We start from the raw sequence: 26,069 nt of genomic DNA on the forward strand, positions 1-26,069 counted from the left end.
TATATATATATAGTTGTCACACAGACTGGACTTCAAACATGTTAGCTCGAAAATTTTAGACTTAATTTCCCTACTGACCGCAGGCACCAGGACAAGGATCTCATCACTGGCAACAGGGAAAGCAGTACAAATCTGGCAGACGTTCTATCCCTTTCTCACAAAAAAATAAGTTTTGGACGTAGAATTTACAGCTTTTTGGTTGAAAATCCTGCAGAAGCACAACCAGTATTCTTTGTATATACATATCAAACATATTAAATACATTAGTGTAAAGTGTTGTCACAGCGCTAAAGGTTTGGAATAAATATGAAAATATGTGAATAAATATATGGATCAAAAACGTGAGTGATACCCTGTGTGTAAGTCTTCAAAAAAACTTACCAATAATGAATATAAAGTACCATAAAGGACTGAAAAAGTGCTGATGTGCAGACAACCAACAGGAAAACTACATTCCTCAATAGGATAGGTTAATAAATGTAACATTTTTACATAACAATATATGGTATACAATGAAACTTGCAACAACCAAACTTTGTAGTTACACAAAGATATTTGCTTCTACAATATTGTTTGTAACAAAGTCCTAGCCAGTACATGTAATATCCATGTAAACTTACTGCCTTCCTGTTCCTCTGCTGAATGTTTCCTCTTCTTCGTAAAGCCATCTCCCTGGTTTGCCTTCTTGGACGCAAATTGCTTCACACCAGCTTTACCTCCCTTTTGGGTAGCCATTTTCTTACCCTTTTCAAATTTATTTACTTTGGTATTTCCCTTTGGACTCCATCCAGTATTTTTGCCATTATTTTTGGGGGAGCCAAATGCTAAGGGAGACAAACGACAAATGTTTGATTCTACGTCTGAACACATACAAGTATATACAATACAGTCTTTAAAGAATGTTCAATAAAAAGAATGTCAACAATTTACCCATTCAGTGCAAAATAATATGAATTCTTATTTGCCAACCCTGATTCCCCTTTGCCGAGCTTCCCTGCCACTCCAGGACTCAACACCTGCGTAAAATCCATGATAGATGGTGTCAGACCTTACACAGGGTTGATAACGTCAACCCCGTCAGGTGACACTAGGCCCAGCACTGCATCCTGGAAGGAGACCACATGCTCCTCCATACTCTGGAACTCGTAGAGAAGGGGCGAGGGCAGATTTTCTTTAGGCCTTATTTACATGTGTAGCAAAACAAGGTTGTAGACCTGCATTTTTAAAGCTCCTCAACCACCTAGCAACACACCTGAGAAACTGTTCAATGGTCAGCAGACAGTGCAGTACACACGTGCTGTTGTGTTGCAGAGCACCAAGAATTATATAACATGTCATGTTCGGGAGTCTTTCCCCACTTGGCAAGCACCTTCATTCACGCAAATGGAAACGCGCCTACAGCGGTTATGGCTCCTTTGAGAAGCGTTTTTAAAGATTTTTCAAGGCGGTGAGGAAAAGGCAATGGAGGTAGCCAATATCTCAGAAAGTACAGGGAAATGATAAAGAGGACAGAAGAGCTTCAGTAGCCACTTCTTTTTTTGTTTTATTTTATACCAGCGCAATCCAGTACCAGTGTCTGTACAGCCAGTAGTGCCACTGAGCCAGCTTAATAACATGTCCCTAAGCTGATCTAAAATACAAGAAAGATATTGATACAGGGTTAATTTTGCAAATGCAAACAAATGTAGCAGGCCTATACCCTCCCTTCAAACTACATAATGTAATTATGTTGATAACTCTTAGCTGTCACTAGCATTGTTTAAAGAACCTGGTCCACTTTCTGTCTGCCAAGATACAATCTATCCTCAGTGCTAGTTTTGTTTCAGAGTCCAAAATTACAGTGTATATAAAATAACTGGTTTGTGACTAAGACATTTGAGTGCAAGCTCACTGGGGCAGGAAAAGTAGCAAACATGTAACATACCTATTTATCTTGCATTCTGGGATTTCCTTTTCAACAGTACTCCCCAAAATACAACATTTAACCATCCTCTGCCATTTATTTGTTCATTTTTTGCACACAAGGTAAAGTGCACATTTTAAGCCTGAACAGTACTTACAATTCACCAAAACATTACATACTACCAAAAAGAAGAGCCCTTGGAGAATAAATTGGCGGCAAACTCAAAACTCTAAAAAAAAGTAGGAAAAACACTGCACAGTAAAGCACATTTATAAAACTAACCAGTATTACCTCCTTGCTGTAGATCTTTGCTCTCTTGCAGTAGTGTTGGTAGAAACTTCCCCATCGGACACTTCCCCCAAGTGTCAGATACCCATTTCTTTCATCTATGTGCTGTGGTTCTACCCCTGGCTATGTCCCTATCATGTCCCTTTAGAGCTACTAGTGAAGCAGCGACCACAGAGGTAGTCACAGTGCACAGTAGAGATGCAGGTATCTGACACACCCCGAAGTGTCAGATGCTGAAGATTCTACCAGCACTACTGCTAGAGAGCAAAGATAGTCTGCGAGGGAGAACTTTACTTTGATTATTTATTTATTTTAAAGTCGCAATAGGATCTCTTCAAAATTACTTAGCAGAAATTGCAAGTAACTGCTATTCTGACAAAAATACTGTGTAACAGGAAGTGTCAGATTCTACTAGAAATTCAATAGTGTTTTACCTTTTTTCTTAAAAGTAGTACTCTTGGGAGATGTAGTCTGAGGTGTCTTTTTGGATTTGAACTGCTTTTTACTTTTTCCCTCCATGATAATCACTGTAGAAAAATAACACAGAAAAGAAGAATGAGAAAATATTTATTGTGAACAAACTCTTAGTCTCCCAAATTGGATTTCAAACACAAACATTATTGAGGAATTCAAAGTTGAGTGGCAATAAAGGCTCATTCACACAGGGTAGTGGTGCAACATTGTGTGTAGTTGTGACAAACTTATTTTTCTTGAATTACAATTGCCTCTGGTCATTAGTAACCTCTTAGCATGTGCATATCTTTTTTTTTTATTATTCATTTACTATACGGTTACTGAATGTGGCTTGTTTTGTTATGTGGTATTGGAAATCATGGACAAAAATTATAATTTGAATCGGTTCCTCTGAGGTATTCGAAAACAAATTTTGAGTAGCTAATTCAGACTAGACTGCCTGCTAAAAACACTCAGTTTAAGCGGGAGGACTCAGTGCATCATATTGTTTACTTTTTAATTTTTGGTTGATTTGGAGAGTGTAAAGTGGACACTCCATTCAGGTCCCAGTACAGCCCTGTGGTGACCCGCAGTGCAACACCTTTGCATTATATTGCAACAGCTGCACATCACTACCGTGTTGTGGTGTGAACAGGACACATAGAATACAATTGTTTTCTAACTGCCCTAGTGGTCACTGGCATTAAGTTGGTGAAAAGCAAACAATCACTTCATGTAGTGTGAACAAGCCCTAAAACTGATTAATCAAACATGGAGACATTCTCTACAGCAACTTCTGTGCAGAGGAGTAACCATGGTGGCACGTCATTATGCAAGCAACATTTCAGAAGGGGTGACACCAAAATGACAGTCATTTTGGTGTCACCCCCTCTGATAGTGTCACTCGGTGCGGGCCACACCTCCCTTGTAACGCCACTGCTTCTTTATATTTGGTTTCACAGGATACAAGAAAAAGAACTCATTTCTACAGTGCACGGCTTCACTTGCACTTCATATTGTTAATGTCAGGGCCCATTTACACTATCGCATTGCAGCATTGTAACATACATTACTTTGGTCAAAAATCAAGCTGTGGGTGACCCTATCAACGCCAACCAGCTCCGCAAAAGTCGATTAAAATTTTGATGGAATAGTGACTCCATCCAATTAGATGACACCCGAAAGAATACCTGAAAAGCAACTGCATCCAATTAGCTGCTGTCACTGGTTTAGTACTCGGACAGCTGTGCCAGCTGTCAGAATGCAATATTCATTGGGGGGATTCCTCCTTATAGGCTGCTTAAAGTGGATGGGAAAATCAAGTGATCTCTCCCCTTCAGCCAATCTAAAAATTAAAACATGTATGGCTAGCTTTGCACTACATAGTTGATGGCAGATCTACAGGAGATTGTGCACAACACAAATATTCAAGCTTAATTTTGGGGTAACAAACACTTTAAGAAGGAATTTTCCTTACTTTAGAAAGATTTCTTCTTGCCCTCATTCACACTGGCACTCCTGTGTTCAGTATTTCTAAATGCAGGGGAAGTTATCTGGGAAGTATAAACAGCTTGCATCCCAGATCACTGTTTCCTGAGTTTAGGTCATCCCACTTGAAGCTGATTTAGAAGTGTTTAATCACATTTAGATCCCATTCACATGGGGCGATCTGGCACAAGAAACTACAAATTCAGACTGCCACTTGATGTGGCCGCTGTCATTTACTTCAATGGGTACAGTGGCTGCATCTGAACAGGAGACCTGGCATTCCGGCCAGAGGAATCCATAGAGTTTTGCCACAGAACGCCCAGTGTGAACGGAGCTTTAGAGCTTCTACTCTGATCCTGGATGCAGAGAATTCTATTTTGTCTGAGGTCTCATTCACACGAGAAAAGGCCAGCACGTACAGCTCCTTGCGCAGCCGTATCGGGCAGCTCCAAGGAAGGACAGGTGCGGCGTGTGATTAGTACACAGCCCCTGTCCTTCTCTATGGGAGTATGCGGCCGTATGCCGCCCTACGCAATCCCGCCCTGCACGTTTGTGTCCTACGCTGACAGGGTGGATCCGGTCTGTGTCCGAGCTGAGACACCTGCCCCCTTACAGACCTGCACGCGTACAGACCTGCACTTGAGGTGAGCGTAGGGGGACGCACGGCCGCGTATTCCCAATAGAGAAGGACGGGGCTGCGTACTAATCACACGCAGCACCTGTCCTTCCTGGGAGCTGCCCAATACGGCCGTGCACGGAGCTGTTCGTGCTGCCCCTAAATGCAAGTAAACAACGGCAAATACAAAGGCTGAATGATATCATTAGAAATCAATGACATGCATTCATATGCATTTAGATTGTGAATGGGACCTTACTCTGTGTTGTGCCTATGAGACAAGAAGTGATTATTACTATTCAGGATTGATACAGCGCCAACAGTTTGTGCAGCTCTTCACAAAAAAAGGAAGACAGTACAGTCACAAATACAAATCAAGACAAGATGGTAAGGAGGGCCCTGTCCCTGAGAGCTTACAATCTAAGTTGGGAAATCTCTCTAATGGGTCAGAGACAGCAAAATAAATAACATTCCCTATTCTAGCCAAAGCTAACAAAAAAAAATGGCTTTACATACCTCTTCAATCTTAGAAGTATTTACTTTAGGAATCAAATGCCATAAAGAAAACATAACTACAGGACAGTGAAGAAAAAATAAAATTGAAAAATAATAACTTCGTACAGGAACCAGGATAACAAGCACGTTACATATACACGATTCATACAACTCAATACACACATCAAGAAGACTCACGAACACCACTAAAACACAGTGTACACGTGACAACCAAGGTGACACCGATTATCGATACACACCGTATTACTGATGTCGTTATTTCTTCGGTCACTTATCTCTCCCAGAATTCCGGCCCATCCACCATGTACACACGTGTAAAATTGGACTCTCCCTGCGCATGCGCCAAATGACGCCTTACGAGAGCGTCAACTTTCAGCAAGCCATATATGGAAATGTTCTCATGTCAATAAAGCTTGATGACAAGCGGGATCCCCTGCTCTCCATTTTGGCTGTGGGCATGTGTATACAGCGCTGTGGAAGAGCTGTAAATGAATGGAGAGTCGTGGAGGGGAGGACGTATGATTAGGAATGTGCTGTTATTGCTGAGACGGCAACTTAACGTGTAACGGCCGGCCGCGGTGTAAACACATTTCAGTTTAGTGACAGCAGGGTTCCTGAATAATCAATAGGTTTTTTTTCCCCCACTGGACTGTCGGTACTTTAATTTTGGGAGCTTATCAAAACGAGCAGCTGTGCATGGCAACCAATCAGCTTCTCTCTTTCATTTTCAAATCTTGCTGAACAAACTGAAGAGAGAAGCTGAGTGGTTGTCCTGGACAACTGCTCCAGATTCTGTCTGCTCCAGTATTGATAAATTCCCCTCTGTTCTCTGTAATAATATTGTTTGTTTTAAGGTAAGTAGAAAATGTGGTCTAAATGGAGTAATGGTGTCCTGCATGCATTGTAGTATTGTAAAGTCTTATTAATGAGAACCATTCCAACATTTATAAAGAGGGTCAGATAGGAAAAACGGTAACGGGATACATACAATGCAGTAAAAAAAAGTGGGCGTGGCTACATATCATCTGAGTCTACTCACAGTATATACTGCATACGTTTGCCACAATCCGCATGCCAAAAAAATCAGCTTCTACAATTTGTGGTTAGAAAATGAAAACAAAGGAGCTGCTCGGTTGCTATAGGCAACTGCTCCAGATTTTCTCTGCTCCCATTTTGATAAATTCCCCTCCATGTGTTTCGCACACTCTATTGAACATCATACTTAGCATTCCATATTGTGCGCAAGAGGGACGCCTTCCAGTACAATTGAGGGAGAAGGAATTCAAACTGGGGCAGACCATATGCAGAGCATTGCCCATAATAACCAATCGGCTTCTCTTGCCGGTTTGTTCAGTAAGATTTGAAAATAAAAGAGAGACGCTGATTGGTTGCCATGCACAGCTGCTCCAGATTCCATCTGCTCCAGTTTTGATAAATTCCCCCACTATATTTAGGTAATGGACACACACCTGCCAAGCACCCAGAATTGATATCCTTTTAGATTGTAAGCCCTCACAGGCGGGCTCTCCTTCCCATCTTGTCTTGAATTGTATTGTGATTGTAATGTCTTCCTTATATTGTAAAGCGCTGCGCAAACTGTTGGCGCTATATAAATCCTGTAGAATAATAATATGCCGAAAGTGATCGGCTAAACCCAGAATAGTTGTTTTTTTTCACTGTTACTTTTCCTTTATACTGGCTTCTTGTAGTAATCTTGGGGCATTTCGGATCCAGTATGGGAGCTCACATGTTACACTCTGGCCTTGGTTGGTTCTGGTCCTAGGAGGAGCCTTTGCCCGCTATTGCTGCCCCTGGAAGGAGAGTCTCTACACAGATCTGGATGCGTTTTCCCAGTTTGTTCCATATGTTGGTTCGCTATATTTCCTCCTATATCTCCACAACTTCCTGAAGAAGCGGACTTCACAGCAAAACACGTTGAGGGTAGGAGCCGTCATTTCCAACTACATCTGGGAATTTTCAAGTGACTCGGCCTTTTGGCTAAGATCAAGTGTAGTATCTTCTTATCAGTTTTTGGGGGAGAACGACACCATCTTCGGACCGGGAGATGGTGGCTTAGTATTCCCTGATGTGATAGGTGGGTGCTGGAGGGGTTTCCTTTCCTCCTGGGTTGATTCTGGTCCGGTTACGCCGGGCTTGTCCCCAGTTGTAGGTGGGAAATTCGCCGGTACTAATGCCTTCTGGTGGGAATAGGGCTGCACTGGTTTGGCTGGGGGGCGGCAGAGGCCCGTGGTGCTGTGCCCCCTGGGGTAGGCGTCCCAAGGGTGCCAGAAAATCACTAGGGTGTGGGACCTCACAAGTGATTCACTGTGCACTTGGTCACGGCACCTACCCACTTTTTCTGCACTACGCCTTGTGGACAGGACTTATGGCTAGTCCTGGGGGAATATTTTTGCACTCCGGCCCCTAAGACCTGTCAGCGTGGTGCACTGGCACTTAGATTTTTATTTATGCACGATTGGCACTTTTTGGACTCTCACAGATTGACGGAGGGTGCAGGTACCTTAGGGCCTGTTCCTGACATTGGGAAGGAGGTTCTGTGACCTACAAATGGGCCCCTCTGCCTTCTCACACCTGTGGGGGGTCTCTCTTCGGAGAGCCCCCCAACCTAGTACTCGGTGGACCTGTTTCGGCAGGTCCCAGAGGGTCGGGGTCCGCCGGCCTAAGGGTTGACGGACCTGAGTCGTCTTGTCCCTGTCAGGAGCCTTTCGCCCCAGGGGATCAGGAAAATTGTGGCCCTTTCATTAGACCAGCAGTCAGGATACCAATAAAATGTTTGTTGTAAGTTTTGCCACTGAGTCCACTGAGAAAGGTAGCCCTGGCGGCAAGCCACTTCCCTACTCCCACTTCATCCCGCCTCCACATGACAGCACCTAGAGTCTGCACTATCCCTAGAGCACTGTGCATGAGAAGTACTTGGCGTGCATGCTCCCCTACCCGGATATTGGAGGAAGCAGCGCATTTAATACTACTTTAAGAGTTAAGATAAAGGATTACTTTTGGTAATTAACCCCTTCATGAGGCCTTTTTTTTATATTTTGCACCCATGTTATATTCCACATTTTAGAGCTGAAAATGACTTAAAACCCCCAAACATTATATATTTTCTGAATGCCAAGACCCTATAGAATAAAATGGTGGTAGTTGCAAATTTTTATGTTGCGCAATATTAGCGCAACTCCTTATTAAACCCCAAAATTTAGTGAAAAATTTAAAAGCCTCAAAATACCCATTTTTTGAATGAAATATAAAAGATGAGTTTACAACGAGTAAAACGATACCCAACATGCCCAGGTTACAAATTGCATGCGTCTGTGAAACGGCGAAAAACTGCAGTACCCCAAAAAATCCCCAACATGTGTAGCGCGTTCGTCGTTTTCATACGTAGGCGCACCTGACGCGTGTTTACGTGGCGACGCGCGTGCTCACGGGGGCGGGGGACTTTTACATTTTTTTTAATATTTAGATTTATTTTATTTTAATTTTAAAAACTTTTTTTTTTTTACTTTACTGCTATCACATGGGGGGGCTTACAAGCCCCCCCATGTGATAGCAGATGGTGGTGACAGGTACTCTTTAAGGTGATGCTGGGGGTCCAAAAGACCCCCAGTGTCATATATACAGATCGCACTTCAATAGCTTATAGCTGGGCTGCAGGATCACAGAACTGACAGCCCAGGGACCGGAAGTGATGCAATCGGGCCCGTAGGAGGGGCAACGGAGCCCGGGAAGCACGGCGGGGGGAGGCCCTTCTACAGGACACAGAAGCGAACTGGCGACAGGTAAGTCGCCAGAATCGCTTCTGTTGTCAAGGGGTTAAATACATTTTCATAGCTATGTGTACATCAGACCACAAACAGGGACAACTGAGGAGAAAAGAGGGACAGAGGAATTTGGTTCCAAATGAGGGACAGTCCCTCCAAATCTGGGACAGTTGGGAGGTATGGTTGTTTCAATGTTAATATTTGTTTCCATATTTCCATAACTTTCTTCACCACCAGATGGCAGTATTTTCTACTTTTGCTAGTTTAGTGTAGTTAATAGCATTTTGTCTTGTGGATCTGATAAAGCCACAGATAGCATACATTTAGTTAAAGTAGAAAATTATAAGGACAGTCTGTGGATTTGAAAATGTATGTGTGAATGTGTCCCAGATTATGAGCTCTGGCCTGCTGCTCCTATTTTTTTCTTTTTGGCCAAAGGATTTAGTTATTTGATAATATTTTTTGAATGTGATATTAATTGCTTAACAGCTCATTATTTGAGTCAAAGGGCTCTGTATATCTGGACGGACAAAAGACTGGTGTAGGACACAAGTCTGCTAGCCTCCAGGTTGGTGTCAAACTTGCATTTGGTCCCTGATTTCAGAGAGAGTCAGGTCCCATCCTAGGACCTTAGTCCACTCTAAGCTTCTGAGCCAGTAAGACCCCATTCACACCTATATCTTTAGGTGCAATTAGGGATTCCTGCATCAAGAACTTGCATTTTCCTACAGCAGGAATCCCTAATCTGACGTTTAAAAGTGGCAGTTGTCACCTGTTCAAGGTAATGATCAGGTATCAGGCAGTGCATTTGAACGCTGCACACCGCATGTAATCATATCTAATGTGATTACATGTGGTTAGGAATCAATCACTGTCCCCTGAACACACAATGCATCCAGGGAGAGTGTTTTATTCCTAACCGCATGTAATCGCATCACATATGATTACATAAGGTGTGCGGCATTCACATGCAGTGGCTGTCCGCTGATCATTAGCTTGGACAGGTCACAGCTGCCGCTTGTAAACAGCAGAATATTGATTACTGCTGCATAAAAACACAAGTTCCTGATGCAGGAATCTCTCATCGCACCTAAGGATATAGGTGTGAATGGGGCCTGAGGCTAAAACCAAAATGGGCCTATTCATAGAACCAGCAAGAGAATGATAAGACCAAGAGAGAGTGTCCAGTCTCAAGTCTGTGGTGCCTGGGAAGGGAATGGCAGCCGCTGAGGACACCATCTCCCATCAGGGAGAGTATGGGCTATATTCACCACTGGTGAGGTGGTCCACTTCTCAACAAAGTCCTTGGCAAAGAGAGAGAGGACAGAAAAATGTTTATGAGAAAAGAAGTTCCTGTCCAGACGTGCCCAGAGGAATTCATGAAACAAGGTGTGCTAAAGGAAGGTTTGGGGCAATGCAATTGTAGTGCCAACACTGCTTGCAAGGGAACAGGTTAATCCTTCACATGTAGGGTGTCCCAGATCATATGAATGAAATAGGCAATGGTCCACTTCTGATTTGTTGCTGAATCCACAGTCAGCAGGTGACGCCCCTAGAGAGGTAAAGAAAAGGCAACCACTGCCTCCTTGCATTGAATATTGTAAAAGCTGAGAAAGTTTTGCATGAAATCCTCCATGGCAGAGGAAGGCCTCCACCTTCAGATAGTTGGCAGCAGACAGAACAGGCCTCACACAAACCGCACCAAAGGGGTACTCATGATAGGCAAGCGCTTGTGCAATTTTCCCCTTCTCTCATAGGAGCGTATCAAGTCAGTCCTAATTTATGGGGAGATATAATCACCATATATAAATATGGACATGGTACATATAGTGAACGTTGTGCTAAGTTATTCACTTTAATGTCACTTTAAAGGTTAATGGCACTGTTTGCATCTGGAGGAAAAGAGGGTTTAACATCAGCATATGGAAAGGCTTCATCACAGTAAGAGCTGTGAAAATGTAGACTAGGATCCCTCAAGAACTAGTTCTCATCTTGACTGATTGTTTAAAAAAGTGTCAAGCAGTCATTTGGTCAGTGCAGTCACCTGACCACACTAACCAATTAGAAGCGCTTCTTAGCAAAAAGCACTTCTCATTCGTCCACGTGGTCAATTGGCAGTGCTGACCAATGACTGTTTGCCACCTGCGAGCATTGTTCCATATGCAAAGTACCGGGCTGCAATGCTGTAGCCCGTACACTTGCTGCAGCAGGGAGGAACGGTGGTTCCCCTAAAGCTATGATTACGGAGGGGAAGCCATTGGGGACCAATGTGTGGGGGCAATTTCAGTTTCTTACATTTGCTGGGAAACTGGAATTACGCTTTAAGTATATAATCTACCATGTAGGGCCCTATTCATATTCATTTAGTGAGATGTCTGTTGTAATTGTAGCAGGCACCACTAGATGTCCCCAAACATCCTTGTTTTACCAGGTAAAGCCCTTTCAGGAATAGTCCTTCCCTGTTGGTTGCTGGTCGATTCTCCTGTCCTGTATACTGTAATCAATTGCTTGATATACTGTAGTAGCATATGTGCTTGATGTGTTTTGCAGTTTTGTTTCAGTTATATTTCATTGAGAACCTGGTACATGGCAAGTTGTTTTTCATGAATACTTAGCTTTAATAATAAAAAAGGTGTGTTGGCTCCAGTGTGTTATCACTCTTCCCAGTCTATGGGTGAAACCACATCAAATGGAATCTTACTCTTTGTTTTGAAGTTTATACAGCAGAAACATTCCCTTCCACGCCAGTTGAAGTAATGTCACGTTTCAATGCTGTTTAGTTTTATGAAATTCTTTGATTGGATAAAAGTGTCCTTCGGTACATTCCAGCCAAAGATGAACATTTTACGTTTGAAACTCAAACACAGTTGGGTCTATTTATAAAAAAAATAATGCATTGCTTATTCTTTCAGTGAAACTACTGTCTGGTTCATTTGTTCTGTGTGAGTTAAGCAGTTGTTGTGAGAAAGGGGCAAATACATATGTTCTTAGTGTAATTTCTGTTCTGGTTGAATGTTCTTTAAATACTGAAATATGGCCCCTAGATGGAGCTGAGAATTATAGGAAATAAATACATGTTAGTAATCAGATACAATGTGATAATTCTAGAGACTGCTGGAGGGAATGAGCAGTGATGGAATAGCAATGGTTACATTCATATGCTCATTCTCTCCAGTGTTCTCTTAGGCTGGGTTCACATCTGGGCGTTTTTCAGCTCTGATCGAATCGCTAGAAAACGCTCAGCAAGTGAAATCCTATTGAGTGATGTGGGCATTTTTCCCACCTGGGCTTATTTCTGCGCGATTTGCCACGCTGAAAAACGCCCTTCGCCCGAAATAGTACAGGAGCTTCTTTGGGGCGTATTTCAGCGCGTATCCATTGGTATTCCCGAGTGTGGCTCGGGGTTAACAAAGCGGTAACCCCGAGCCACACTCGTAGGGCTTACCTTGTCCGAGATCCCGCTGGCTCCTCCGGCCGCTGCCATCTTCTGGGTTCCGTCCCTTGCGAGCGTCCGCGTCGCAGGGGGGCGGAACCGGCGGGAAGTTTTAAAAGTTTTAATAAAACAAAAAAAAGATAGAGAAAAACGGTTTTAAAAAATCATACCGCCAGGGATGTTAAAAAACGAGCGTCGAACTCCTGTTTCAGTGAACAAAAAAACGTGTTTTGAAAAGTGCTAAAACGTGCTGAAAAAACGAGCACAAAACACTCGTATTTGGAACGCCCAGGTGTGAACCCAGCCTAAAACTGTAACAGTGCATCTCCTTACTAAACTGTATTAATTTCCTATGATCCTCAACTCCATCTGATGGCCATAAGGTAATCTTTTCTTGATTCACTCTGTTCTCTATAAATAAACATAATGAAGGAGATTTGACAAGAAGAGAAATTACATTCAAATATTCATTTTTGCCCCATTCTTACAACAACTGGTTAACTTGTAGAGAACTGAATGTATCTGCAGATTCACTGGACAAATAAGCTATGCACATTTTTTTATAAATAGACCCCAATGAATTGGTTCTAATTTAAATAGCAGGTGTCAAACAAAGCAGATGCCATGGATGTAGCAGGGAAAGTGGGAAGTTAGTAAATGAGACTGGAAGATAAGGTATGAGACCTTGGGAAGGTTTACCTAAGGCCTTAAGAACTGTTGGTATTTTAACCCCAAATATTATCCACTTTTATTAGCATACAACTGATGGTAAAATCGCTTCTAAAGGAAAGAATGATGCAATTAAGTGCAACCAACAACTTTCTGTAATTTACTGTAATCTGCAGCATTGCCTTTTCAATACAAATCATTTACATATATTATGTGCTACCACAGCCAGTATTGTTTTCTGTTATTTCTATTGCTTATTATTATGTTATGGTATGCTCCTGATAATTAGTGACAAATTAGCATTACTACAGCTTAATTTCTGTATACATTTGGTATCTTCCATTTAACCACCCTCATGTTTAGTGTTAATTGGTACAGTCTTCTAGCTAGACACTTCCAGCCTCTCCTTTCCGGTTTCTTTTCATGCCTCCCTCACTGTGTTAGGAGGGTTCTGTTCATGATGTGCAAGGTTTCACATAGAAATGTCTTTTCACCTCTGAGAATGACAATGAATCACATTCTTTGTATTGTCAAGCCTGAATAAACTACACTGGATTTTACTCTGAGTCTTCTTGGTAAGCTGGACACTGTCTGTGGATACCATCTGCTCAGTAGGTCGCCATACTGTCCGTACAGACTAGTCTCAGGAAGGTATGAGCAAAAACATAAATTAGTGGTTGAGACAGAACATATGACATCTCAACTAGTCGACAAGAAAAAGGAGCTGGGTGGAAACTTGTCAGCCGGACAGCACCTGCATCCAATGAGATGCAGGCACTGCTCAGGTATTTCAGCTACTCTAAATACTTCTATTGTGTCCAAACTGTTGAAGTATTCATTTTTAGATGGACTTTTAATTTGTAATTTTATGTGATCTTACATTGTTGCATATAATGCAACATTGTGGATTGGTGTTTTGGGACACACTAGGTATTTATGTATTCTATTATATGTGTTATTCTTAAAGGGATATTATTGGAGCTGGTTCTCTTTAGAGTTTCAGTTCATCAGTGAAGCTAGTGGTGTGAATCGGCCCTAAATCGCTGCTATCGGACACATACATATTGCAAATGCATTTTATTAAACACATTTAGCTGTATATTCTTTATTTCCCTAAATGTACTTCCTTTGTAAAATAATACATGAACATGAATTCTTGAATCCCATAGAGTGAGCACCTTCCAGCACTGTAGAAACAGTATTCTTAATGAGTTGTGTAGCTGTACATGCATCCAATGCTTTATCCCAGGTGGCTACTAATTTTCATATATTACATTTTCAAGAGAGCTCATATGAAACAGCCAGAAGGAAAAAGCACATTTGTGTCAAGATCTGAATAGAAATGCTTCAGTCCCTGGCTGATTTTAAATAAACATATCCACAATGTGCAAGTCAGCTGTAGAGTATCTGGAAACATTTTTTCTTCGATGGTCTTTCCTAGATGTATTACTGAAATCAGACACTTCAACATGAGAAATTATTATAATTATGCAATTTTACAGTATAATTTACTAGAAATATTAGCTTTAAGCTAACAAAATCCCCAGAAGGTGAAGAAATGGTTGAAAATAACTTACTGAATTTTGATGATAAAATATTAATCTCGCATTCATGGTAACGTTCAAACATTGCATTGCTCACACAAATTGCGATATTCACAAATTTAAAAAAGTATAATCATTGCCAATAGCATACCTCCCATTTGTCCTTCATTGTCCCGCTTTCCCCTCAGTTGTCCCCCTTTTTGAACAGATGTGTAGACCTCGATAATAAATACCATACTTAAAGAAGAACTTCAGGCAAATAAAATCTTTTTTTTGTTTAATATATTTTTATTACACTTAAATTCAATATAATTTACAAAGTACATTTTTATGAAGAAAAAAAAAAAAACAAGAGTATCATACCTATCCCTCACATACACTCCCACCAGCTCTACTTCCACTTTTCCCCATCATTCAATCCTATCTTTCAGATCCACCTCTGGAAGAATGAGAGGAGGACAACCTCTATACACCTCCTGTGCCAATTCTCCCCCCATCCTAAACTCCATGTCAAACATTCCCCATCCCCCTCCCCTCTCCTAAATTCACCTCTCTTCTCTCTGATAACTTTCCTCATGTGAACAACCAAAAAAAAACAAACCCATAGGCAATACTCCAATTGTTGTGCTACTCCCCTATTCTAATCTATTCTCCCTGTCTATATATTGTGCTCCTATCCTATATCCTATTCTACGCATAACCTAATTAATAACCTTCCAATCTAAATACCATAAACAACCCTTATGTAAATTTTCCTCCTCATTTTTACCCTTTCAAATCCCCCCACTGTACACTCTCCCCTTTTCTACGCTGCATTCCTCTTGTCCTCTTCTCCCATTCCTCCAGAAAGCATTCTTCCCTCCTTACTATTCTACCACTCATACAGGTCAAAGATCTAGAGCTGCAACAATTATTCGATTAAGTCGATTAAAAGCGACGATGGAAAACATTGCCAACGTTTTCCATCGTTGATTCGTCGGCTAAAATTCAAATTTCCCGCTCACGCACGCTGCTTATGCCCGCCGCTTACGCCACGCCCACGTCAGTTAAGATACTGAACCCTTTTTTTTAATCCGATTAATCGAACTTAATAATCGGCTAACTAATCGATTATGAAAATAATCGTTAGCTGCAGCCCTACAAAGATCTAACTTAATATCTCAAACATCTATCCAGAAGTCATAGCTTTACCCTTGGCCATATATTCATTACCCATCTATGGATTCATAATGTCATCCTTTCTATGCCCCTTTTTGCTACTCTATCCTTCTCTTAACACCTTCATTAATTCCTCTGTCTGCATATATATTTCCCATTTTCCCAAGATCTTATAAAAACTCTCCTTTTTATCTAAATCCTTTGCACTTAGTTCCTCCATATATCTTATTTCTTCCATTGTACTAGCCCAATTCTCTAATGTAGGTGGTGCCGTTGATTTCCATCCCGCTATATACAAACTCTAGCTGCAACCAGTACGACTCTTAGGATATAGCTTTTTATCTTTTTTAGAGATCCGGGTATCAATGACAGTAAGGCCATTAAGGGATCTTTTTCAACATTTTGTGCCTCTATTCCGAATACAGATTCCCAGAACGGTTGCAGTCTAGGACAACTCCACCAGATATGCAAGTATGTCCCCTCCTCTAGAGTACATCTCCAACATCTGTCAGTTAAGTCTGAGTTTATATGTCTAATATCTTCTGGGCACCTGTACCATTGTGATATTATTTTGTAGTTCTTTTCTTGGTGAAAAGAAGATATAACAAAGCTATGTGTCATATTAAATATTCTTCCCCACTCTTTATCTGATATCTCTCTCCGCATATCTTATTCCCATATTTTCATATACTTAGTATGTCCTTTATCTTCCTCTACCCTCAATATACCATATACCACTGATAAAGTATGGGCAACAGGTGTTTCTGATACGCACAATTTATCAAATGGGGTAAATGTCCTATTGAGAGTTATATATGTCCTAAGGTGTCTAATATAATCTGATCGCTGTACTGCCTCCATCCATAACTTCCCATTAGTTTGTCTCTCTGGTCTTAGATCCATTTTCAATTCTTCTCTACCTGGTTCTAATACTTGCCACACCTATATATCTGGAGTATTCTCCATATTTAATAATGAGATTGCTTGCATACCTGGCGGAAATTGTGGATTGCCCAAGATGGGAGTCAAGGGCCCAGGCCTAGATAGATTATATTTAGTAGCATACCTATCCCATATTCGTAGCACCGATTGTACTAAGAAAGGCAAGGTTGACATATGTGGTCTACTCTCCGCTGACAACCAGGGGAGATTCCTCAATGGTACTGGGGAAATATCAGCCTCCAATTTTACTACCCCTTTGTCTTGGCCTCTATGTATCCAGTCCAATAATCTAGATATTAGGATCGCTTTATGTTAGAGTGCAAAACCTGGGATTCCCAATCCTCTTTGTTTTGATCTCATCTGGACTTTTGCACTTATTCTAGGAGTTTTTTTTGTTCAGGCAAATACAATCTTAACCCTTGCAGTGGGGCTGCCCAAGCACTGCAAGAGTTAAGTCCTCATTTTTCTAGGGAGCTAAAAAAAAAGAAGTTGTACTCATCCGAACCACGATCCCGGTGTGCTCTTGTACAGCTCCCTTTAGCTTCACTCCCCTTCTGCTCCAGCGTTCTCATATTCTATACAGTTCTCATGTTCTATACAGTGTATAGGATGTGAGGACGCTGAGGGACATACCATCGCTGGAGCAGAGGATTAAGGCTGTATGGTCTGGTCTAAGTGTCAGCTGGGATCATGGTTTGGATGAGTATAACTTTGTTACTTTAGCTCCCTAGACCTAACAAGCACTTAAACTTTGCAGTAGGGGTAGCCCCAATGCAAGGGGTAAGATTTTCTTTGCCCAGAGTTCTGCATTAACATCCAAAAGTGTTACACTACACTAAAACTTTCACACAAACATTTTAATTGTCATATTTTTATTTTAATAAGCCTGTATAACAGAACAACAAATGGTGAATAAAGCACTTGTGGGTTAAAACAATAGTTTTTGGGCATATTAATTATTCAAGAGCTACGTAATGTGGGGGTATAGCAGGAGGTGTGCTTTTTTTGCCTCCACACTTTGTACACACTTGTACTTTCCCATCTCAGAAAGTGAGGTATGCAATACCCGATTAAAGTTTCCATATAGTTTTGTATTGCAAAACTTATATGTAATACCCCCCCTCCAGCCTAGTTAAAACAAAATTAAGTAGACCTGTACTAAGAGAAAAGGAGGCTGTCACTGCAGACCATTTAAAAAAAAATGCTATTTCCCTTTATTTGCAAATATTTTTCAGGTCAGGCCCTGAAGTGAAGTCAGAACTTGTATAACTGTTTCTACTTTCTGGTCAAAGGCTAAGAAAACTTGGAAGTTAATGGAGCAACATGACAGGGGACAAGCATATTCAGAACCAAGGAATGCAAACTCAATCCATCTTCCAGAGTTTTTCAAGGTTACAGAGTCCATACGTTTTTTCATATTGAATATGTGCATTATATAGTTGAATAGTCTGCTTTCTTGCTCATTGGCAACTATTAAAGGGGGCTATAAGTATGGTTTTATGTCAACATTTAAAAAATGGATGATTTTATAGGAATAGGATTCACATGATTAAGCCCTTTGGGTGAAACATCAGGGAGTGAGGTCCTGGTGGAACCATGTACTTTCAAGTACAAAGAATGTTACATGCTGGTAGACAAAGTGTAGCTACATTCTTTGCATTGAGAAATAACAAATCAAACAGCGCTAAATTTAACTAGTGAATGATAGAAATTAAGTGCTAAACATATAAGCCAATTTTAACATACAACAAAAGTGCTGAAAAAAAATCAAATCAAACGTGGGTGACAGGAATTCTTTCCGTGAACATAGAGTTAATTATCCAATCAAAAAGTGACTCTTCTATGTGGTCAAGGTGGATAGATGTCAATTGAGTGTTTCGTTTAAGAAACTATAAATGATATGTCTCTATGAAAAAAATATATATGCATATGTGGTCTCCGTTATTTGCTGTGTAAAATTCCAATAAAAAATGTTTTATAAAGATAACAAAGAAGTCTCTGTGATATTTTCAATCCGTTTCAAAGTGAAGAAAAATAACGAAATATTCCAAATGTTCGGTGATATATCCGCAATCCTTATTCCGGGGAGTGTATTGAGATCAATACATATCCCCTAAAAGTACTCACCCCAATTATCCGGCTGTAACAGACAGCCACACACGTATATTTATCGGAGTGAATTGGTCCGGTGTATGTTGCCGGCACCTCCTCTGCCGTTGGTTGTCCAGATAAAGAGTACCTATTCTCTGGTTCCAGTTTGATAACCTTAATTGCCGCTAGTTCTCCAGTGTTGACATTCTGAGCAGTTAAGAGCATCAGTAGTCCTGGATTGAATGAGGAATGGATTCATAACGTCCCATCCAGTTCGCAGTTGTTTAGCAGGTGATCCTCTTTACTCTGTGCAGTGTGGGTTGACCTGAGTGGAGGTGTTTGCTTGGGAGCTGAGTAGTGTGTGGTTAACGATGGCAGCACAGGGTTCAGGATACAGGAGCAAAGACAGGAGATTGGTAATTCAGGTCATCTGGAAATCATTCTTTGCATTGTCATGGCATCTGGAGGCAGACCCTTGGCAGCCTATAATAGCACCCAACAGCAGCAGACAAGCCCAGGCTCAACCTGGAGTGGCATTTACCAGTATGCTTAGCATTTCCTGAAGGTGTAGTAAGCAATGGCAGTGTATATACCTCATTAGTAAGGCTCCCTTGAAGTTTATTTCTATGAAATGTGTGAAATGAAACAATGGAACTACACAAAGGAATATTTTGTGGTGTGGTGAAAGTCTTTGTTCATTTTTTCTAGAAAATACAAGTACTGCTTTGGCATTCTTTATAAAAACAGGAGCAAAAGTGGAATTGTTACACATAGCAAGCAGATATTATTTGAGAGGTGAAGCCTTATTAACTACCATTGCCAAAAGCTTCTCTCCAGCATTTTTCAATTAATCTCTAGCATTTTAGCAGTCTGACCCACTATTTGTGTTTTGCCCCGCGCATGCACACTATGTTTAGGTTCCACCAGTCATTACCAGAACAACCAAGAGAAATTTCATAGGCTTAAACATTTTATTTCTAGTACAAAATCCTCTTTTCCTATTTTAAAGGTGGTGCTTATCATACTGTATTTGTTCTTGTACTTTCTTTCCTGTAATTGCAGATCTTGGTGCAGGCTTGCAGATCTAGTTACATTTCATTTTCGTTCAGCACGGCACAGTTCATGCATATCTGAAAGCACAGCATTTAAAATAAAGCAAAAGGCTAAATATTGCATTTAAAATAAAACTGACTCAATTATTATTTCCCTTTGTTTCTTCTATAAACAGCAATTGTGTTTAAAATAGCAATTGTGTTTAAAATAGAGTATAAGGCAGATATCTCCCTGAGGACAACAGGCGAGGGAGATATTTGCCCATATCTGACTCAAATGAGCACCATGACCCACAGCAGTCTTCATCTGATGCTGACACCGGCATGTGTGCTGTCTCCATACAGATCCAATCGCTGGCAGGTTTTCAAAACAAGTTGTGAAGCGCCACTGATTTTTTTTAGGCTCTTGTTATCATTAAAAGTAGCCCGGAAACAGCTCAGTAATCGCAATGTATGCTTAAATTAAACATCTAATGTGTTTGTATGCAAAACTCCAAGTTTTCTTTTCAGAAGTTTTTATAATTATTACCAATCTGCCCAAAAACATTTCAACTTTTATTGCCATAGGATTATTTTGCTTGCTGTTTAGCAAATATTCTTAGAAAATCTAATAAAAACTTAGGGTATATTCCCATTATACCCCAACCAGCATGAACAGGCACTTGTTTATAATATATGTGAGAGAATTCCTGCTTTGCAACATTGGGGTCCACCAAGACAATAAATGCTTGGATTTTGTATGTTATCTCGGTATACGCATAGTTTTTTTTTCTTGGTGCACTACTTTCCCCCAAAGTCCATACACATACTAATCTATTAAATGGAGTTTGACTGAAATTGGCCCAATTTTTGTGTGTCCAAATGAGTGTGGTAAAGTCATTAATTGTAACTCCTCTCAAAGTACACTATGTACTAATGGCACTAGTGGTTTTATATGCTCTGCTGCATGAAATGTCAGCACTATATAAAACATTTTAATAATGGGTTATTTTTGCCTTCAATGATCAGTTACCTTAACTGAAAAAAAGTGTTCTTTAAATCCAGAATGTTGCCTGATTTAAAGCCAGTCTGGTCTACTGCTGCCACAATGTGAATGTCATAACTTTGTCTAGATCAAACAGAAAGCATAATACGTGGATCGATTAAAATGTATGCATCATTACACTTTAATTACCATATCTGAAGTGCCTTGTCAGTTCTGGTTAAAAACATTACGAATTACAGGCACGTACAATCACAACGCTCTGCTTCCGCTTTATGTGTTGTTATAAAGTGCTGATTGCCATCAAACTGTTCAGGACATTTTTGTGGATGCACATTCCATCTGTTAAAATCCATTCTTTCAGCTAATTAGTGTACTTTGGTGCATACAGGTACTGTTCCTCAACCCATTTCAGAGGAAAATTACAACATAATTTACAGTAGTAGGACTCACTGGAATGTTACAGCGATTTAGATTGAGGCAGCTTGGAAAGTTATTTTCACTATTTGGAATTAAAATGACCTATTTTCCACATACTCACTTGTCTTACCAAATAAGAGAGTAATTACACCTATACATTAGGAATATAAATTGCTTTGTCTTGGGCTTTTTATTATGAAAGAAACACAAATATGAGAGTGCAGTTCTTAGCTTGTAGCTCATGTTAGGTTTTAGAAGATTAAATATAGAATTTTTAAACTGGCCCACATTTTATTTCTTGCTTTTACTAAAATCTTTGTTAGAACACCGTACTTGATAAAAGGAACATGAACATGTGTTAGGCATGTAAGCCATCAAAAAATCGGTTTGTTTCGGATTTTTCATTCTTCCAGGTATCAGGTTTTAGGTCCTAATGCCGTTTCGTTATTCGGATCATTTTGGTTTCGAACGGCGTTTTCTGATTGGCCAGAAAACAGTCACATGTCCGATTTAGTTTCAAATTAAACGTTTTCAGATTAGTTTGCATTCGGCCTCATTGTAATTTGGACATTCGGATGCATCCGAATGTCCGAATTCACGGAATTTTGTCTGAATTTGCATTCCGATCAAAACGAAACTTACATGTCTAATTAACGTGCAAATGGTCACACCCGTCCAGGATTACTTTTCATTAGTACAGGAAATTAGACACTTCTCAGGACAGAATATTGTCGCAGAAAGGTGGAGGTGGGTGCAATCAATCGTAATACAGCAATTACAATATAAGTATACAGTAATACCTTGGTTTACAAGTAACTGACAAGCAAACATTTCTGAAAAATCTTGCCTTGATATACAAGCAATGTCTTGCAATAAGAGCAAAATTCTGTAGAAAAGCACCACCCGAATAAGGCTGTAGCAGTGCAAGCGATGAGTCTGTTTAACGACAATGCAATGTCACATTGGATAGATTCCTTGTTAAGGTTTCATGAAATGAAAAAGATTCCATTGAGTCAGTGATTCCGTTAGTGATAGTGAAAGTCATCCTACACAATAATCCTCCTCTCTCTTGTCGCTCTCACACCAGCCACGAAGGTACCGGTAATTGGCTTATTTTTCTTTATATTTTGTACAGTATTATATTACAGTACAGTATGGTAATCATTTTTATATGAATATTTTTAGGTTGTGGAATGAATCATCTGAATGTCCATTATTTCCTATGGGGAAATTCGCTTTGATATACAAGCGCTTTGGATTACAAGCATGCTGGCGGAACGAATTATGCTCGTAAACCAAGGTATTACTGTATTATATATAGTATACTACAGTTTATGTGCAAATTTGCAATTACCCCTTAAAATAGTTGAGATGAAAAAGTAAAATGCCATTATTAACCATACTTACATGTAAAAATATCTGGCTTTATGATAAGACTAGATATATTTAAAATGTATTGTTTCATAGCAAAAAACATTAATGGATTACATTGCATATTAAACGTAAGAAATGCATGTTAGTAATGCATACATTTTTAAAGACATATTTAAATGAGGCCTCAAAGCAGGAAAAGACTTTTGTAGTAATGGTTTGAATTTATTAATTTAATATGGTGCCAGTACTTACCTTATCCCTAGTGCTGTCACGCAAAGACTTACCACTCTCATGTCCAGCACTGTAAGCCTACCAAGCTGAATGATAACCACCATCATCAAACCCATTTCCTTTGAGCCCAGATTGCCAATTACCCCCAAGGCTGTGTCATCATCCAAACTGAGCACACAGTTGTCCAGGACTGAGCAGCACTAACATGTTATTATGTTAGCACTGATAAGTCTAGGAGAAAGGCCTGCCCAACACCATGAAGAAGAGGAAGAAACCATTAAATCAATGGACCAGCCTAAAGACTACTGGGGAAAAAAAGAATGTATAGGTTGTTTCAATAAATGCTTTATTTGTTTTATTTATTTTTGATACTGAATTATACATAACTGGGTATACACAGAAAGGAGGGAACAAGTAATTGTAATACACCTCAAAGAAATAGCAGGAACATAAACAGGCTACAATGGCTGAGAAGTGCTACAGCGGTAAGTTCACAATTAGTTTTGGGATGCTTGAACGGTTGTAGTGAACTGCTGGGAAGAGTTAAAACCTAAATTGGGAGGTTGTGAATGTAGTGTAACATGAAATGTGGGAAATTGAGAAGGAGTGACAAGAAAAGGGGACAATGAAGGTGGTTTGATAGGGATTGTGTATGGTGATAAAGCTGTAAGAGTAAGCACTATCAGGTCAGGTCAGGTTACTGTACATTATGAAAAACAGAGCTGGATGGGTTTATGGCCCCTGAGGAGTATGAGGGTGATGAGGAGTCTGTAGAAGTGAGGGGGCAATGTGATTGGCAGGGGTGAGGGTAGAGACTACTTGGGGAGGGAAGAGAAATGGCTGGATTAAGAGGGGAGATGTGTTTTTTTATAGATCCCAGGAAGATGGGAGGGGCTTCAGAGTGGGTGGGAAGGAAGCTGAGGTTCCACTTTAACAAGGGTATGTACAGTACATAGGCCAATGTAGGCCTGTTAAATAATTCTAACTTGTCATGGCTTTTTCTTTCCATAATTATTATAGAATATACTCTAGCCACCCATAAGATATGCAAAATACTATTACCATTTACATTTGAGAAGCTGTTTGTTAATGCTATGTCCCAATTAGGGATGCACCGATACCGATACCAGTATCGGTGCCGATACCGAGTATTTGGGCTAAAACACGTGCTCGCCCAATTGCTCAGATGCCTAGCTTGATACCCGAGCTTCCGGGTTTCAGGAAGCCGGGCGCCGTGTAATGACTTGCTGCCTGGCTTCCTGATTGGTCAAGAAGCTGGCCAAGAACCCGACTTCCTGATTGGCCAGAAAGATGGCTCCATGCTCCCTTGTCACCTGGTGCAAGCATGGAGGCAGCTTCACTGCTAATCGGAAAGCCGGGTGGCGAGTCTTTACACTCTGCCCAGATTCCCGGCTAATTAGGGAGCCAGGTGGCGAGTCAGTACATGCCGCCTGGCTTCCTTAATGGGAATTCCGGTATAGTCGAGTAGCGGTAAAAAGTATCGTTACTTGATAGCGAAAAACCTGTATCAGTGCATCCCTAGTCCTAATATTTTGTTTTTTTTTAGATGGTTCTTTTGCTTTGTTACTTTCATATTTACCTCATATATTGATTAAAAAATAGGGCTGCGGAAATTAACGATTAATTGCTCGATTGATTGTTAACATTTTTGATCGATTAAAATTCTTTTTGATCAAAAATGAAAACTCACCTCGCCATATTGAGTGGGGCACGTGAGATTAATAACGTGCTGGATTAGTGTGATCCTAGTTCATTTAATTACTTCATTGCTGTGCTGTATGTATGTAGGCCAATGTAGTTGGATCTGTATGTGTGTTATAATTAATCGAAATGAATCGATTAAAATTTTTTGCGATTAATCGAACACGAAAATTTTAATCAGTAACAGCCCTAAAAAAAAAAAAATTAAACATTGAACTATACAATAATAACGAAATAAGTACTAATCAATATTTTATATCGGTATGCATATTTTTTTTCTGCCTAACCTTTGTTAGCTTGAAACAGCACTTTTCCTGATAGTTTCACCCTCTTTGGCAAAAAGTGGAGTCTGGAGAAGACAGCGGAGTTGGTACCAATGAGTTAATGGTTCTGTTGGAGCAGTGGAAAGCCAGATTGTGAAACTACAAGGAATATACTAATTTGTAAAATAGAATCCCTTCATATGAACAAATGGTGGAACGCCATAAGCTTTCTGTTAGTTTAGCTTCCTTGGAGATTTACTTACAGTGATCCAACAAATGCCACGTCAAACCAAAATGCAAGACCATGAATCAGTCCGGATTGCAATATGTGAAAGGCAAATGGAATTTCCATTCTTAAAAATAAAAGTGAAAGTTTACAACAAGATTTAACTGGCTGAAAAATATTAAAACAATCATGTTTTAGAGCATGTTCATGTGATGCACAACACCACACATGTATGTTGTAAACAGGGTATATAGAGAGCAATTGTTTTCTATTCGTCCTTGCATTGAGCCTGCATTGGTCAATGCTGATCAATGTAGCTTAACTCACCTGGTGTGAACAAGCCCTCGTTGTGAAAAATTAAAAGAAGGTAAAACCTGAATACATTTGCATTGGTATCATTGTGTTTGGTATAGTTAATATTTGTTATGGTGCCATCTTTTGGTTACTGTGTCTATTACACCCTCTTACCTGCATTTCCTCCCCTTTGTATAATGTAACACCCCCCTTTTCTCATTGTTCCATTCAGCCATTTTAAACTACATGTGTTCTTGAGGCTAGCAAAATAAATATTACTTTTAACTACCTTAAATACTTTAATTCAGCATCTACCACATCTTATTGTCTGTCAGTAACCTGCTACTTGCAATAAAGATTATCGCGGATGAAAAGTATTTGGTGAGTTCAGCTATCTGATGAAGATTGTATCCATATAGAGGTTAGATATAGAGGTCTCAGGAAGGGATAAATCATTATTTTAACAATCAGAGTCTGAGGGGTCTATTCACAAAGCTGCCGAAGGATCTGGACGTAGCTTCGGCCGATCCTTCAGCTAGCTTCGGCCGATCCTTCAGCTAGCTTTGGCCCCAGGACCCCTTCGGTTCAGTAGAACCGAAGGGGTGCTGTACGGGCTATTCAC

General features: G+C 40.3%; 1 protein-coding gene across 1 annotated transcript in view; it reads right to left on the reverse strand.

Annotated features, from left to right (window-relative positions):
- The window catches only part of LOC108802454 (pumilio homolog 3-like), a gene marked incomplete at its 3' end in the record, with an annotated part of 37,132 nt that extends 31,527 nt beyond the window's left edge, over window positions 1-5,605 (reverse strand). The window contains exons 1-3 of the mRNA XM_018574309.1: window positions 5,504-5,605; window positions 2,626-2,718; window positions 621-824 (exon numbers count right to left, since the gene is read on the reverse strand). Of these exons, the coding sequence (XP_018429811.1) occupies window positions 621-824; window positions 2,626-2,710 (289 nt within the window). The remainder of the gene's footprint in view (window positions 1-620; window positions 825-2,625; window positions 2,719-5,503) is intronic.
- Between the last annotated feature and the right edge of the window lie 20,464 nt (window positions 5,606-26,069).

The sequence above is a fragment of the Nanorana parkeri genome, unplaced genomic scaffold (genome assembly GCF_000935625.1).
Source record: "Nanorana parkeri isolate BGI_ZX_2015 unplaced genomic scaffold, ASM93562v1 scaffold2873, whole genome shotgun sequence".
Lineage (NCBI taxonomy): Eukaryota > Metazoa > Chordata > Amphibia > Anura > Dicroglossidae > Nanorana > Nanorana parkeri.